The 16163-nt window shown below is 39.6% G+C and overlaps 1 protein-coding gene across 20 annotated transcripts in view; it reads left to right on the top strand.

The window, feature by feature from the left end:
• mycbp2 (MYC binding protein 2) overlaps positions 1-16163 on the top strand; it is an 84108-nt gene that overhangs the window by 41981 nt on the left and 25964 nt on the right. For 10 of the 20 annotated variants that reach the window (XM_077537193.1, XM_077537188.1, XM_077537197.1 and 7 more), the window contains 20 exons: positions 338-544; positions 623-760; positions 1959-2137; positions 2223-2365; positions 2492-2592; positions 2673-2891; positions 3696-3918; positions 4013-4131; positions 4237-4324; positions 5008-5057; positions 5122-5294; positions 5839-5983; positions 6074-6280; positions 6363-6418; positions 6668-6783; positions 6932-7029; positions 8128-8244; positions 10142-10282; positions 12408-12485; positions 13368-13592. In XM_077537193.1, coding sequence (XP_077393319.1) covers positions 338-544; positions 623-760; positions 1959-2137; positions 2223-2365; positions 2492-2592; positions 2673-2891; positions 3696-3918; positions 4013-4131; positions 4237-4324; positions 5008-5057; positions 5122-5294; positions 5839-5983; positions 6074-6280; positions 6363-6418; positions 6668-6783; positions 6932-7029; positions 8128-8244; positions 10142-10282; positions 12408-12485; positions 13368-13592 — 2823 coding nt within the window. The remainder of the gene's footprint in view (positions 1-337; positions 545-622; positions 761-1958; positions 2138-2222; positions 2366-2491; positions 2593-2672; positions 2892-3695; positions 3919-4012; positions 4132-4236; positions 4325-5007; positions 5058-5121; positions 5295-5838; positions 5984-6073; positions 6281-6362; positions 6419-6667; positions 6784-6931; positions 7030-8127; positions 8245-10141; positions 10283-12407; positions 12486-13367; positions 13593-16163) is intronic. The other 10 variants (XM_077537207.1, XM_077537204.1, XM_077537190.1 and 7 more) reach the window with 7 other exon arrangements.

The raw sequence follows: 16163 nt of genomic DNA, 5'->3' as shown, positions 1-16163 counted from the left end.
TGCACTGGATTTGCATGAGACAAAATGACCTCATGTCACCAGAGGTTCGTTTGTTGCAGAATCTTGTCGCGTGAACACGAGGATTCCGAGTGACGGGACGCTTTGGCGGTCGTCCGGGACTCATAGAACTGTAGTTATAGTCGGAACTTTAGATTTAAATAACCTGCTCCAAAATCAAATTGGAAAAAAAAAAATAATAAAAAAAAATAATACAAAATTTGCTGTAGTTGTTTTTGCCATTAATTGAACCCTTTCTGCTGTGACATCACAAAAACACAAAAAACAAAGAAACATTAAAACATAGATAATTAATTCTTTCTTGTCTCTTCTCTATTAGGTTGATGGTCTGAACTCACTCCATTCTGTGAAGGCCTCTCCCAACCGTTTCACCAAGACGAGCCAGGGCCGCAGCTGGAACACTGGCAATGGTTCCCCGGATGCCATCTGCATGACGGTAGACAAGCCGGGTGTGGTCTTGGTGGGCGTCTGTGTGTACGGAGGTGGCGGCATCCACGAATATGAGCTGGAGGTGCTCGCTGATGATGTAAGAAAGAGTATTCAGGTGGATTTGTGATTCACTGGCACTATTTCAAACTATTTTAACTTCTCCGTTTTCACACAGGCACAGACAGAGCACCCAGGGGACTCAGCGCACTCTCACAGGTGGACATCTCTTGAGCTAGTGAAAGGAACTTACAGCACTGATGATTCTCCCAGTGATATTGCCGAGATTCGTCTGGACAAGGCCGTGCCGCTCAAGGTACATGCATGCATTATTTGTAAGGATGCACCAATCCCAGTACCAATATCAGATGAGTATTGGTGTCGATACTGTACAGCTGTACTCGAACTTAAAAAAAAAAAAAAAAAAAAGCTCCAGTATTACGACATTAATAATTTATGGTAACCACAACACTTTGTTTGCGGTCTGCGAGTTATTCTTTGCAAAATGGATGAAGTCCACTCGGGTAATTTTGGAGATCAACTAAGTTTTTCAGGCCCCAATTGCTATCAGCTCCCCACTGCTTAGCTTTAGCTTAGTAAGCCGCTTTTTGTCTCATACCTACTGTATGTATTGCTTTTACCTTGTGCCCCTTAGTGGTCAGAATGAGACACATGCAACTGAAATGTCTTGTGTTACAGGCTACACTTAAGTGAAATGTGTGGCAAGACAGAAAAACATGCAGTTGGCAGTTAAAATGTCAGTGATGAGTGATGACAAGTTGTTACATTAAAAAGAGTTTGTTTAGTGAAACAGCCATGTTCAAGTTCTTGTTGTTGCTTTGGAACAATATTTGATTAAATTGAAACACATTTTCATCACATTTGCGAAATGTAGAGGCGTTATCAAATTGAAACACATTTTCATCACATTTGCAAAATGTAGTGACGTTATCAAGTTATGTCCTCGATGCTGGTGAATATGCAAATACAGTATACACCAAGTACGTGTGCTCGGCACTCGCACTTGATATTTGCTAGAATGGTGAGATGCGCGTTGCAAATACTTGCAAAGTGGAACCATGTCCACTTTCAAAGTGTTCTAATTTCAAAAAGATATTCCCATAGGAAATAATATATAATTGAATTAATCCGTTCCATTCAATTAATTTTAATGTGCACGTTGTAATGAGCAGCCAGACCCTTTCCCGTGTCGCTGTAATCTAATGCATTATTCTTATTAAGTTACGTTTCAGGTTGTAGGGTCATTATTACACCTTTTTCTCTTTGCCTTTTGCGGTGGATTCACAAAAAACGTAGAGCACATTTGTGAAGTTCATTGTGTCGACCAGGGGTCACCGACCTATTTTAAAATGTGAGCTATGACTTTGATACTGATTAATGCGAAGGACTGCCAGTTTGATACGCACTTCTCAAATAATGAATTTGCATTTGAATTGAACTGCCAATTTAACTTTTGGGACATTCCACTGTGAAACTGATGTTTTCTCATGTAGGAAGGAGTGAAGTACGCTGTGCGATTGCGCAACTACGGCAGCCGCACTGCAAACGGGGATGGCGGCATGACCACGGTCCAGTGCACAGATGGCGTGTCGTTTACCTTCAGCACTTGTAGCTTGAGCAGCAATGGCACCAACCAGACACGAGGACAGATCCCTCAAATTCTCTATTACAGGTAAACCCAAATCTATCTCTGTGAGAAGACATCCCCTGACTACTATATTTTGTCCCCTTGACGTTTGTCTTCTGACTTAATCAAGGAGCGAGTATGATGGCGATCTCCAATCCCAGCTGCTGAGCAAAGCCAACGAAGAGGACAAAAATTGCAGCCGGGCGCTGTCTGTGGTCAGTGCTGTGGTCAGAGCGGCCAAGGACTTGCTTCATAGGGCTTTTGCTGTCGATGGTAAGCCGGATAATCAGATGCCTTCATTTGCAAACACAACTTCAAGGCACCAGAATAGATTTTTTTTCCCCTAATCTAATTTGCTCAACTTGCTCTCAGCTTTATCAATATCCATTTTCTCTTTAGTGGATGACATCCCTGAGCTGTTAAGCTCCTCCAGCCTCTTCTCCATGCTGCTTCCCCTCATCCTGGCCTACATCGGTCCTGTGGCTGCATCTGTACCAAAGGTACGTTTCCAAGCACCCTAAATATCATAGCATTGTTTCCCTTCATTTGGATGGTATTGAACTTCTGGCTCGTCTTGTAGGCTGCCGTCGAGGTCTTCGGGCTCGTCCAAGAGCTGCTTCCCGCTGTCTCGGCCCTCAACCAAAAGTACGCTCCGCCCACATTTAACCCCAACCAATCGACGGACAGCACAACTGGCAACCAGCTGGAGCAAGGACTGTCTGCTTGCACAACCTCCAATCACTACTCTGTGATAGAAAGTGACCACCCCTACAGACAGGCCGGGGTCACACAATACAAGGTACAATATTCTTCAAGTGAAAGCCAGTGTTTTTATTTTGTTGTTGTTGTATTCCATAAAACTGGGAAATCTCTGAAATCTGATTTGGAGTTCCTACTTGGGGCAGGTCGATGTAATCTAATGTCACATAAAATGACTGCACACACTGAGATTCACTGAAAGACTTGAACTATATTTATCTATATTTATTGATTTTACTTGATATGACCACACAACCAGGTTTGCACGGAAAATGGTTCAGGGAATCTTAAATTTGATTTTCCTTTCTAAATGAAGACCTTGATCATCTTAAAAAAAATAAAATAAATCTTCAAGCCACTGAAAAGATTTAAAGTGCCCATTTTTGTTCAGAAGAGATGGATTAAAGATTTTAGTTTGACTATAGATAAGAGATTGCATCATTGCACTGTAAAAAAATAAATAAATCTCATTTTATTTAGTGTGTCAAAAAAAAAAAAAAAAAAATGAAGGGAGTCGCATTAAAAAGTAATATATTCGGCTTCCTTAAACCTATCCCTACCCGTGTATGACTATATCCTCTCAGCATGAAATTATTTGCTAAAATGACAATTTCTTTTGAAAAAAAAAAAAAAAGCCAAAAAAGGATTTGTTTTTAATTTGAATTGTCTGCAGTAAAAGGATCTATTCACAAATAGTGTTGTTGTTGCCAGCCATTCTTTTTGCTTACGTTTGACAGGATAAATTTGATGTTACATCCTGTCAAGTAACGTATTTCTTTTTTCCCAGCAATATTGAATTCCTCTTGAAAGTCTCTTTCATGTTTGTTCCCTCACCTGCCTTCAGGTGTCGTTTCCCGAATGTGTGCGTTGGACGAGCATTGAGTTCGACCCACAGTGTGGCACCGCTCAGCCAGAGGACGTCCTCCGGCTGCTCATCCCCAGCCGCACCCTGCACTTGTCCTGCTTGGGCGGCAAACCTCTGGTCCATGACACCATCAACACCTGGACCGAGCTCAGGAAGTTCTCTGGCTCAACAGGCTGGCCGACCGCAGTGCTTGTGCTTCCGGGTGAGAAGATTGTGTCTTTCCACCTCTGTCATGTTTTTTTTTTGCTTTCTTAATTTATTAAGAAAATTAATATGATATTAAACTTCTTGTACAGGAAATGAAGTCCTCTTTTCACTGGAAACTGCCTCAGATTATGTGAAGGATGAGAAGGCGTCCTTCTACGGCTTTAAGTGTGTTGCGGTGGGGTATGAATTCAACCCAGGTCCTGATGAGGTAATGTCTGCTTCTTCATTTTTCTGCATTAATAGTCTTCGTTATCTCAAAGTAAAAGCAGAATGTCATAGTCTCTATCTGACAAAGTCTTTTGGGACATTTCAGGGAATCATCCAGCTGGAGAAAGAGTTGGCATACTTGGGTAGTGTATGTGCTGCAGCTCTAATGAAGAAAGACCTGGCGCTCCCGATAGGTATTTGGGGGGAGGATAGACACACTGTTGGGCAAGTTACAACTCACTGTGATGTATTATAGTGTATATTGCTAGTTAATGTCTTTTAAATATTAATACCTCTGACTTTCGTATAAACAACTGCATAAGCGCTCAGGCATTTAACCTTTATACGTGCATCAATGCACTTGAACAAAACAACCATGGCCAAAAACCCATAACATATTGCACGTGTTAATATTCATAGGCCTACTTTCCATTGAACTTATGTGCTTTTTAACAAAATCAAACATTATTTAATTAAAAAAAACTTGCCAGACTAAAATAACCAGTTGTCACTTTCATTCCTCCTGATATGCTTTGCAGCCGTCTTCTTCAATGAACTGTTTTCTGGCCAGTTAATCCTAATTCTAACTTCATATATTTAAAACGCAACAATTTACGAGTCAGCTGACTGTTCATAAAAATTGTCTTGAAAACACTATAATCACAAAAGCTACACTAAATTATAACAAAGATGCACAAGTTGTTCTATTACCAAAATTATTGGTATATCCTTATATTAGTGCTTTTACAGCAAGAGGAGTTTTACTTTAATTGCATCACTTTTTTACTTTAAATACATAACTTAAAAAGTGATGATGTATCATTTGCACTCCCTTATTGTTGTGATCTTAATTAGAATGGCAATCTTGTTTTTTTAGGCAATGAACTAGAGGAGGACCTTGAGATTCTCGAGGAGGCCTCTCTCCAGGTAAGTGACTATTTTTCCCCCTTATTATCAGATGCTTTTATTGATCCATATGCCCCGCGTTTAGGTGTGTAAAGCCCATGCAGGGATCCTGGGGAAGGGTCTGGCGCTCTCCCATCCCCCGATCATCCTTGAGGCCTTGGAGGGGAACCTGCCCTTGCACCTCCAAACCAATGAGCACTCCTTCCTTGAGGACTTCATCACGTGTGTGCAGAACTCAAGCGGAGGACGTCTAGCGAGGTATGAATCAGTGTTACTGCCACAAATTTTCACCGCAGAGGACTTACTTTTTTTTTACTTGATATTGAAGCCTTTTCGTTTGGCAAAACCAGGTACTGCAAGTTACTATTTCTACCTGGTCAGCTGGGTTTCCAAGTGTGATGAGCAGCTACCAAAGAGATGACATAAGCCACTATTGGTTGCTCATTGTTCGAACAGATTGATCATTGTATTATTTGACGATAACATAACTACGGTACAAGTGACCAAAATAACCGTGCTAATGTGAGCTTAGCTTTAGCTTAGCTACCTTGGTCTGTATTCTTTTCTGTCCTTCTGTCCTTTTCTCATCCATTGTTACTTTTTACTGCTTCTCATTCTGACGGACGTGTTCAGTGTGGCAGTATTGATTTTAAAGTGCAAAACCAAGATTAGAAACCAGCCAAACTGATAATGCACTATATAAAAGCAGCATTAGATAATCCCACAATGAGAGATCCGGCTCATGCCTTTCACAAGAAGTAACCCCACATTTTGATTACGACTTGCCATCTCTTCCTTCAAGGTGGCTGCAACCAGACTCCTACGCCGACCCCCAGAAGACATCTCTGATATTAAACAAAGACGACATACGCTGTGGATGGCCAGCTACTATCGTTGTGCAGACCAAAGATCAATACGGAGATGTGGTGCATGTTCCGAACATGAAGGTTGGGAAAAATGCTGACTTGCATGTAGAGAAAACTGTACTGGCAGAGATTTATAATTTGACTAAAATTCCTCATCTGTTTCATCACCAGGTGGAAGTAAAAGCCGTGCCTGTTTCTCAAAAGAAATCGCTGCAGCCCGAAAATGTGAAAAAACTGCAGCGACTAACTGGAAGTACCTCCCCGGCATCTTCAGGTCCCGACCTCACCTTTGGAGGTCTGCCAGCACCCAAACTGGAGGCCACGTACGAGCCCATGATCGTGAAAGAAGCTCGCTACATCGCCATCACCATGATGAAGGTCAGCCCCCATTCACACCCACGAATGTCTTTCCTCTAGCTCGCCTAATATGAGTACTTTGTTTGCTTATATATATTTATAGGCATATGAAAGCTACTCTTTTGAGGAGCTACGGTTCGCTTCCCCAACTCCAAAGAGGTACGTGACAGGACAAGATTTGCATTGAAGTACAATGGCAGTTTCAAAGTTATTCTCGTTTCAAAACAATTAGAAATAATAAAACAAATTGTTCAATGCTCAACGTGTTGCCAGCTTTAACTGTACTTTTTTTTTTTTTTTTGAATTTATTACTCACCATACAGAGCTGCCAGAACCTTTCCTATGTGGTTCCTGTGTTCTATATCCTGTTCTGTGGTCATCATTACATATTTACATTTCCTTTTTCAGGCCCAGTGAGAACATGCTGATACGTGCCAACACAGATGGAACCTACAGTGCCAACTGGACCCCGGGAGCAATCGGTCTCTACACAATCCACGTCACCATTGATGGAATTGAAATAGGTGTGAAAACACAGCTTGATTTCATAATTGTATCTCACTGGGGAAATGTTTGTGTGTGCTGATTTTGGGGAAACACTATGTGGTCGGTCGTCTATGGCCAGGTCATGTTGTTTATATTAAATTTAAATAAAGTGCATGTCTCCTACAGATGCTGGTTTGGAGGTAGAAGTCAAAGACCCTCCCAAAGGCATGATACCGCCTGGGGCGCAGATGGTCAAACCCAAGGCAGAGCCTCAGCCAAGCAAGGTTAGCTTTTATTTTAAATTACCTTAGTTGTAACTACGTCCATGCTAGCAATCGCGTTACGGAAAGCCCAAGTGATCTTCTTGCCTCAAACACTTGCTGATAATCCCCTTGCACACTCAAAACGTTTTAGTAGGGATCATCTCAACAACTTGCATCTTTGGTGGAGGTAGTCCTTGACACCTGTCAAGGTATCAGATGTTTAAAAAACAATGCTGTGAGTTCTGAATAACAGGAGTGTATGAGAATGAATGGTCATGTAATGAATAATTAACGTGAATGCACTTAAAATGTGAGGTAATGTTTCTTTTTTGTTATATTACTCAACTATTCACTAAGAATCAATCTTAATCAGTCTACTACTGTACTTGTCTTTCATGTGTACTCATCACTACACAAAATCTTATACATTTATTTTCCATTATATACCTTTATATATCTGTGACCTCAAATTAACAGCTCATTTTTATAAATTACCATATATTCCAAACTTTTACCGACATTGAATATTTCCTCAAATTCCCCCAGCCATACCCGCCATGAAATTTTCTGGAATATTTCCAGAAATTTACTGAATATGTCCCATTCATTTGCTAACCTAGTAAGACAATCGTCAAAGCAACACCTTAAAGTTATCCCCCGTCCTCGTTTTTTGTCATTTAAGTGTAATAACCTTAAGTATGATACTCTCCCTGCGAACATAAGACAGAATGTCCTGCACTGAGGCCTTGGCTGTATTGCTTTAAGATCAGCTTTTAACCTCAGCCTTTTTTCAAGGAACGAGTCAGGGTAATGTTTGACCTGTTGCAATTATTGTGCGCCAGGGTTCTTCATTTGGAAAATGGGGAAACAAGCAACATTGTATACCCTCTCTCTTGTTTGTGTATCCACCTCTCCAAGCGTGTTTGTCATAATGAGATCAAGAAAGAAAGCAGGACTGAAGCAGATCTCGTCCAAATGGTGTTTGGTGTTTGTCCTTCAGTGCATGCGCGCCTGCTTTCTTTCCCTCTTGCTCTGCTTCAGTGACTGTCCTTCTTTCCTGGGTTGTCTTCATCTTTTGCTGCTGTGGCTCACACACAGTCTCCCCTCTGCTTCTCTCAGGTCCGCAAATTTGCGTCCAAGGATAGCGCAGGCCTGCGTGTGCGCAGTCACCCCTCCCTGCAGAGCGAACAAATAGGCATAGTGCATGTCAATGGCACCATCACTTTCATTGACGAGGTAATTAAGCCCCAAAAAGATGATTGTTTTGCATTTATTGTCAGCCGATAGACACAAATGTACACAAATGCACTAGGACTTCAAAATCGTACAGTTTAGAATTCAGACAAATATGAAATCCAGTCCCAGCTGTCACTGTTGCTGTGTCCAAAGTGCACAATCACTCAAATGTTGTGGATTTGCAGTCAGATTATTTACTAAATGTGTGGGACAGCAACATTTGCTCTTGTTCCAAAGGTGTGTGCACACTGAGTCTTGGGTGCTAAATTTGAAGTTTGCGTTACACGCAGAAGGCGTCCCACCTCTGTTACACCTCTTATATGACTCTGAAATTTGCAGTTCGAATTCAAACCCAGGGAGCTTGGTGGGCTAGTTCTGAGGTTGATTCTTGGCTCCTGCCATCCTGTGCAGGATATGAACCGGTTTCTCCGGATACTCCGGCTTCCTCACGCTAGCTAAAAACATGCTTCGAAGGTTAATTGAAGACTATTAATTGACCAGTGTAAATGGTTGGTTGTTTTATGTTTCACATCTCATTTGCTGGCAACCAGTCCATAGTGTTCAACACCTCACGTCCAATAAGACACAGGCATTGGCCTTACTGTGTTGGTGCCAGCGTGTATGAAAAACAACTTTGGTCTGTTCTAAAAATAGCTCGCCAGTGATGGGACACTAACTTGCTAAGAAGAATTAAAAAAAGAAAAACTGTTTTTAAACTTATCATGGAACATGTTTTTTTAATTTAACAAATATTCTATTATTAATTCACCAAATATTCTACATAGTAGATTGTGTTGCATGAAGGAGAGATGTGTCAGATATTACAAAAAAATGACCTGCAGCAGTAATGGACCCAATCAAAAATCCGCGATTAGAGTGAATCCACAGTATTTGAACTGCGAAGTAGTGAGGGACCACTGCATATAATCATTGAATACAATATCGTGTGGGTATTGAAAAAGTCAAAATGCTCTAAAATGGAATTGCATTTGCGGAATAAGAGTTAAGCAGGTTATTCCATCCATTTTCATCAATAAATAAAACATTACCTGGACAGTTACTAGAGATGACAGTTTTAGGACTGATTCAATTTAGATTAGGAAAAATGGGGATTTTGGTCAATCTTTGAGGTTCCTCTGTGCAGTACACAAACCATCATCAACTTTCTCCAGATAGTCTAGTTTATGAATCCTCTTTTGCTTCTAAATGTTGTGGTGATTACCTCTTGCCCAAAATATTTACACTTTTCTTTTAAACATTCTTCCTTACAAAGCATTCGGAGGCTGCTTGAAAGTCTAAAAATAAAACACATTCATAAGAAAATGGTTTGATGTTCATACAATGGACAGTATATCCTACTCACAAAAAGTTCAGATATTTTGCTCTGGGGTGAAATTTCAGGATGAAGTTAAAATGTGCTGTAACCTTTGCTGGTGAACTTAATTTGAGCTTCTTTAAACTTTTGACTGTAGTTGTCCAACTAAACATCTTTGTGTTCTCTCACAATTAGCTATATAGCAAAATTCACAACAGGTATTTGATCCCAAAAAAAGCTTCAAAGATATACTCTTGTCGGCATTTCTGTTGTCAAGCTGATGACACTTTCCTCTGAGAACATCCTGCTTGAAGCCTCACAAGTAGTAGTACTAAAAGATTCATCAGTTGGATTATGAATTTAAAAGAAGTCAAATTATGTTCGCCGGTAAAAGTTATTCGTGGAATCTAGATTCATCCTCTAATTTAACTCTAAATATCCCTCCTTTTTTTTAGACATTCTTGCGGCCTCAGAGTTGCTTAGGCTTGTTTTTCGTGCCCCTCCTGTTTCCATAGTAACGGGACGGCATGGCTGTGTTCTGCTCTGTTGCTTGTTTCCCTCTTCCCCCTTCCCCTACTCTAGATCCACAATGATGATGGCGTGTGGCTCAAGCTCAATGACGAAACCGTAAAGAAGTACGTGCCCAGCATGAATGGGTACACCGAGGCCTGGTGCCTCTCTTTTAACCAGCATCTGGGCAGGAGCCTTCTGGTCCCCGCCGATGTAAGTAAGAAGAAGGCAGTCTGACAGAAGATGTTCATTTGGGGAGAATCTCAGCTCCCCTTTTCGTTACGTGTCAAAACTGCTTTTACATGGTTCCTGTTTTGGTGCCCTCTCCCCAAATGTACACGGAGCATGTTTAATTGGACCTAATGAAGGGCGGTGCGCTTGCATGTAATATCTGTTTGAATAACAGTTTCTACTGAGGCACAGCAAAGGAAAAGCGTGCATGTAGCTAAGTGATGTTTAAAGGTGGTTAAAGTTTTACCAAAATGTACCGTATTTTCTCATATAGTGACCCCAGAGGTTTATTTACTTATAATTCAGTGAGCACATGTAAGGCCCGTTGGACATTTATTAGGGGGCAGGGCTGTAGTTTGATAGTTTGTTTTATTTGTTTATTTTTATAAATGTGAATGTTATTAAATGTTGTTTTTATGGATTTTTTTCCCCCACACGAATAAATGATACTTTAACTACTACAGTATAGTAAATTCTGATATATGACTCGATCAATAAATAAACTGTCAGAATTGCCAGGTGCCTGTAAGGGAAGGCGACTATTAAGATTTTATTTATTTTTAATAAAATGTAAAATCATACTGTTTCCACAGTACTTCAGTAAAATGTTACAACATGTAATATGAATAATATTAAACATGGCCATAGTCGCTCAGCCCTGTTGTCGAGAGTACCAGGCATCTATTCGCCGTTTTTATTATGAGGGAAGCCATTTTGTTTTTATTTTGTGTTACATAAATACAGGTAGCATCTCAATAAATTTGAATATTGCGGAAAAGCTCATTTATTTTTCCGGTTCAGTCAAAAAAGTGTCGTATTTGATACGTAGATTCTTTAAAAATAGGAGTTTTAGAAGGCCAATTCCTAGCTAATATCTATCTTAAAAATTTAACTAATAATTATATTATTTCTTATATTATATACTAAATTCTTGAGGTGGTGAATTTTTGTCAGCTGTAAGCTATAATCATCAAAAATAATAACTAATTTATGGAAAAAAAAAAAAAAACTAAGTAGTTAAACTCTTGGAATTGAATCCTGAAACAAATGACATTTTCCACCATACCCCAGTTCATTAAGAAGATGCACATTTAAGTAATCACAATTCAAAGAGCTGCAAAAATATTAATTATATAAATTTGTTATACTACAGCTTTGTAGATGCCATGTAATGTAGTGGTCATGATGTCAATACATGGTGGTATAATTGTAGACATAGTAGTATAGTAACAGTAGTATGTACTGTATATACTGTACAGTATATGTTTAGGAAAATATGTCTATATACCTGTCCTAGTAATAGTAACATAATAAAAGGAATTGCAACCATTGTTTTAGTTAAAAACAGTTGAGGAATCTATTTGACAAGTTGTGTTTATTGATGTGAATAATTCAGCTAGTGATTAATTGCAACTCTGTGTCCATGGAGACCACTATTTGAGGAAATATGGTACATCTTGAAATGGAAAGCACCTCTTGTAAGTGCTCATGCACTCAGATAAGCACACTTTTAAGTGCATTGACTAACACGGAAAAATAAGATGCAACTTTAATCCTGTGGTAAATTAGCTGAGTGGGCTCTTTCTGCATTCCCTCACAGTCCATTAGCACTGATGCATTACGGCATGCCGCAATGAAGTTTTTTTGTTTTGTTTTTTTCTTTTGCTTTTTGCTGCTCCATGCCCTGACCAGCAACATAAGTCACTATGAATGTGATGCTCCTCAGTTGTTTGAGTGACATGGGAGATGTCCAAAAAATGAGATCCATACGGTTATGAAGCTTTTAAGTGAGATAATTGCAGCTCCACAGTTCCACCTTTGCATCGGTTCGCTTTCGGGGCTCCAAGGCTTTCCAGTGCACGGTCTCTTGTCTGAACAGCATGACACACCGTATCATCCAAGTGGGGGGATTTTTTTGGAAGTGCTTTCCATTCTTCCTTTTTCAAATTCTGCTGTCTCTCCTGATTTTTTTCAAAGAGCCAAACTGGCGAGAAAACTGTTCTTCTTCCAAAAAAATATTTCAGCGCCCCTTCCCCTTGTTCCTCCATCCTGTTTTTCTCTTCTTTCTCTGCTGTGTGTCTTGACTGTCTCACGATCTGTTGCTCAGAGTGTCTTTAACGCTAGCCATGGAGTCAGGGATGTCGGCTTTTTGTCGTGGACCCCGTTAACTATATTCCCACCACAGGTGAGTTGTATTTATAAGGAGAGGGTTGAATAGCTTGTCTGCCTCCACACCTCTCCCACACCATTTATAGCATCTCATTTATTTCTCACGGTCTCTGTAGTTGTGTCAAAAGGAAGAGGAGCCAAAGTTGCATGGTTGTCTATTTACTTCTTGTATCTTTGTGTCAGCCGAAGGTGATCATAATGTCTCCACAGTGTCCTGAAGCGATTAGTGTTGTTTTTTAACTGCATGGAACTGAAGCCTTCTATACCAGTCCTCGCATGATTGGCCAGTTTGTCATGTTTGTGTTCTAGCATGTTATGAAAATGACATACAGTAATTATGTGGGTCCTTCACATTTAGTCGGTGATTGTTTATTTTCCTCTTAAATGGTTTGAAAACAACTGGACAAAATTGTTGAGATGCATGTCATAATGAATTAATCAATAGAAATCAGTTCCGTCTGAATGTTAATTTTCCGGCGCACCTGGTAATATGGACTTTTGATTTCCTCAATCATTAATGGGAAAAATACTGATAAATGTTGGTTTCATAGCATCATTTGAATAGGATGGTCAGTTCATATGCAATCCCAAGAGATTTAGGACAGTTGTGTATTTCTATCGTTATAGAAAAGACAACACTCTTCATATCTATTCGAAAGACCTCGAGTAGCAGTTATATTTACATTTCTACATTTTGTTCTAATTGTCACAATAGTTTTGTCCAAATTGTTTTTGATACACTATTACAAGTGTACAAGGGGCAATCTGCTGGGATTCATTAGGATAGTGTTGCGTTTCTTTATACTTTGAAATAAGATTGAACTTGGTATTGTTTCAAGTCACACAGTACTTGGTGTGCTTTCCCACTCATTCTTATTCCCGCTCTTACCTCTTGCAGGAGGTCAGGGACCAGACGGAGGATACCACAAAGGAGGTGAGCAGCTGCCCTTCCCACGAAGCTCCCGCTCGGGTGCAGGGCGGGGCAGGGCAGGGCGGCGGACCGGGGCTTTATAAGGTAGTGAAGACCGGCCCCTCTGGTCACAACATCAGAAGCTGCCCAAACCTTAGGGGTATCCCCATTGGAATGTTAGTACTTGGCAACATGGTCAAGGCCATAGGCGAGGTACGCACTCATCCCAAATGCAAAGTCTTAATGAAGTAAATCAGGGTTGATGGAATTTTTTTTCCGTAATGAACTGCATTGGTCAAATAAAACGAAACCACACTCAAAGAAATTTCCGGTGTAACCTGGGTGTCTTGTGGATACATGCTCTTTATCTTTCACACTGTGCCTGTGCCTTTTTATATTAATTCCCAGTTTGCTCAGGTTATCACAGCTGCGGGTGGAATCTCTTGCACTTTGATTTTTCAAACTTTCAATTTTGTTGAACGGATCGTCGTCCTACTCTTCTCTTTTTTGTTTTTTGTTTTGGCCGCTGTAGTGTGTCATGCTGTTCACAAGCCTGCACTAGAATGGCCCATCCGGACCGGGGAGGTGCAGCCTGCACTTAATATTTCCCATCTGTGTTCTGTTTTTTTTTTTTTTTTTTCAAAAAAAATGATATAGTGTTTCAGGGAGTTGAGTGCATTTAACTGGCAATAACTAACCTCTCAATGAGTAAGTTTTGCTCAAGCCACATTGGTTTTATAGTGTGGCGTGCTGACAACAAAATTATTGAATCCTCCTGTTGTGTTCCAATATTGCACATTGTGTATATAAATTGATTCATTTTATGTTGCATGTGAAAGATCGGCTCCAGTCAAATTATTGTCATGGTCTGTGCAGTTACACTGGGATTGATGAAGTGTCCATAGACTGTATCAAATGTGGATGTACCCTCTGTGACTAAGATTGACTCTTTTAACCATATAGTATTTGGAAAAGAGGGTGGACGTGAGTGACAAATACCAAATCTAGTGAAACATTTGCAGTAGAAAACAGTTTTCTAAATCAAATTTTACCTGTAGGAAATGTACAGTGGACGCAAGCTGATTGGGGGGGATAGTGAGTAGTGACCGAGCTACCCCACAATTAGCGGAAATCCATGTAGAATTCACAACCATTGAAATCTTCAAAAACACCGGTAAACCTCCGATATGCGCTTTCCATGAATAATGAAGGTTGGTTCCCAACAAAAAAAACTTCATTTTTTTTCCACCGCCGGAATTTTGGAGAACTTTTCAGTTTACCTTAGTAAAATCCATTTTGGGCGTTTTTCCACCAATAACAATTACCAGGGTAATTAAAATCCCCAGGGGGCATCCAAGTACTAACTCAGCAACAGGGTCTTGCTGAGCCAGGCAGGAACTTTGAGGGGGCGGCCTGCAATGGCCACGGCTGATTGGTCAAATTTGGGGGCGTTGTTTTTACATTAGCTGGACTCAATCAAACTCATTTTAATTAATTACTGAGAACTCGAAGATGCTGTGGAAACACAATTCTAAATTCCCTGCAGAACTTTTACAACCAAGAACTCCCTTTACCCAGAACTCAAAGTTCCTGGGATTGTTGGTGGAAAAACGCCTAAATATTGAAGAAAAAAAAAATAAAAATAATATATTTATATATATATATATATATATATATATATATATATATATATATATATATATATATATATATATATATATATATATATATATATATGAAAAAACATATGGGTGCCAAACCTGTCGTCAATGTAAAATGTTTTCTTAACGCCAGAGGCGTTCTAAAGTAACATGGTAACATACAATATACATTGCATACAAGTGTAAAAATAAGATATGCATTTAACTTGCATGAGGAGCTGTCAACGTGATGTGACCGCCTACATTAACTGCGAGATTTTGCGAGAGTCGAGGCGGGACATGACGAGACCTATGCCTCAGAAGCAAATCACTCTTCAATGTAAACACCTACAAGGCAAATTTGTACTTTATTGAAATAGAAGAAATGTCGCTTTTATTTTGATGTTGGTTTTGCACAACAACAAGCCTCGATCACTCTATATCAGCAAAAAAATCTTCACTGTAGCCGCCATGTTTCTAACCACTTCATGACGAAGCAGTCTACTAGACAAGATTTGAGTGAATTGGGCTTTAGCCACTGACGGGCGAGTTTGACAGATAAAATAATTCATGAAACACTGCAAAACAGGACCATGAAATAAATCAATACAAATAATTTTATACATACATATATATATATATATATATATATATATATATATATATATATATATATATATTAGGGGTGTTAAAAAAATCGATTCGGCGATATATCGCGATACTACATCGCGCGATTCTCGAATCGATTCAATAATCGGCAGAATCGATTTTTTTTTTTTTTTTTTTTTTTTAGGATTCACACCTTGAGCATGGAAGAATGTTATATGAACGGCACATTAAGCCTTAATATTTTTATTTTAATGCTGTTCAAATGTGAAACAGATTGCAAACTGTTTGTGTACAGTGGCTCACGGTTATAAGCCTCAAGTTTTAGATAAATATATTCATACAAATCTTACAGTGTACATGTACAAATTTACTGATAGTATTTTCTAAATTTGAATGGAAAAAAATCGCAACAATCGACTTATAAATTCGTATCGGGATTAATCGGTATCGAATCGTGACCATTCGTATCGGGATTAATCGGTATCGAATCGAATCGTGACCTGTGAATCGTGATACGAATCGAATCGTCAGGTAC

The sequence above is a fragment of the Festucalex cinctus genome, chromosome 11 (assembly GCF_051991245.1).
Source record: "Festucalex cinctus isolate MCC-2025b chromosome 11, RoL_Fcin_1.0, whole genome shotgun sequence".
Taxonomy (NCBI): Eukaryota; Metazoa; Chordata; class Actinopteri; order Syngnathiformes; family Syngnathidae; genus Festucalex; species Festucalex cinctus.
This window is presented reverse-complemented; position numbering and strand designations above follow the sequence as displayed.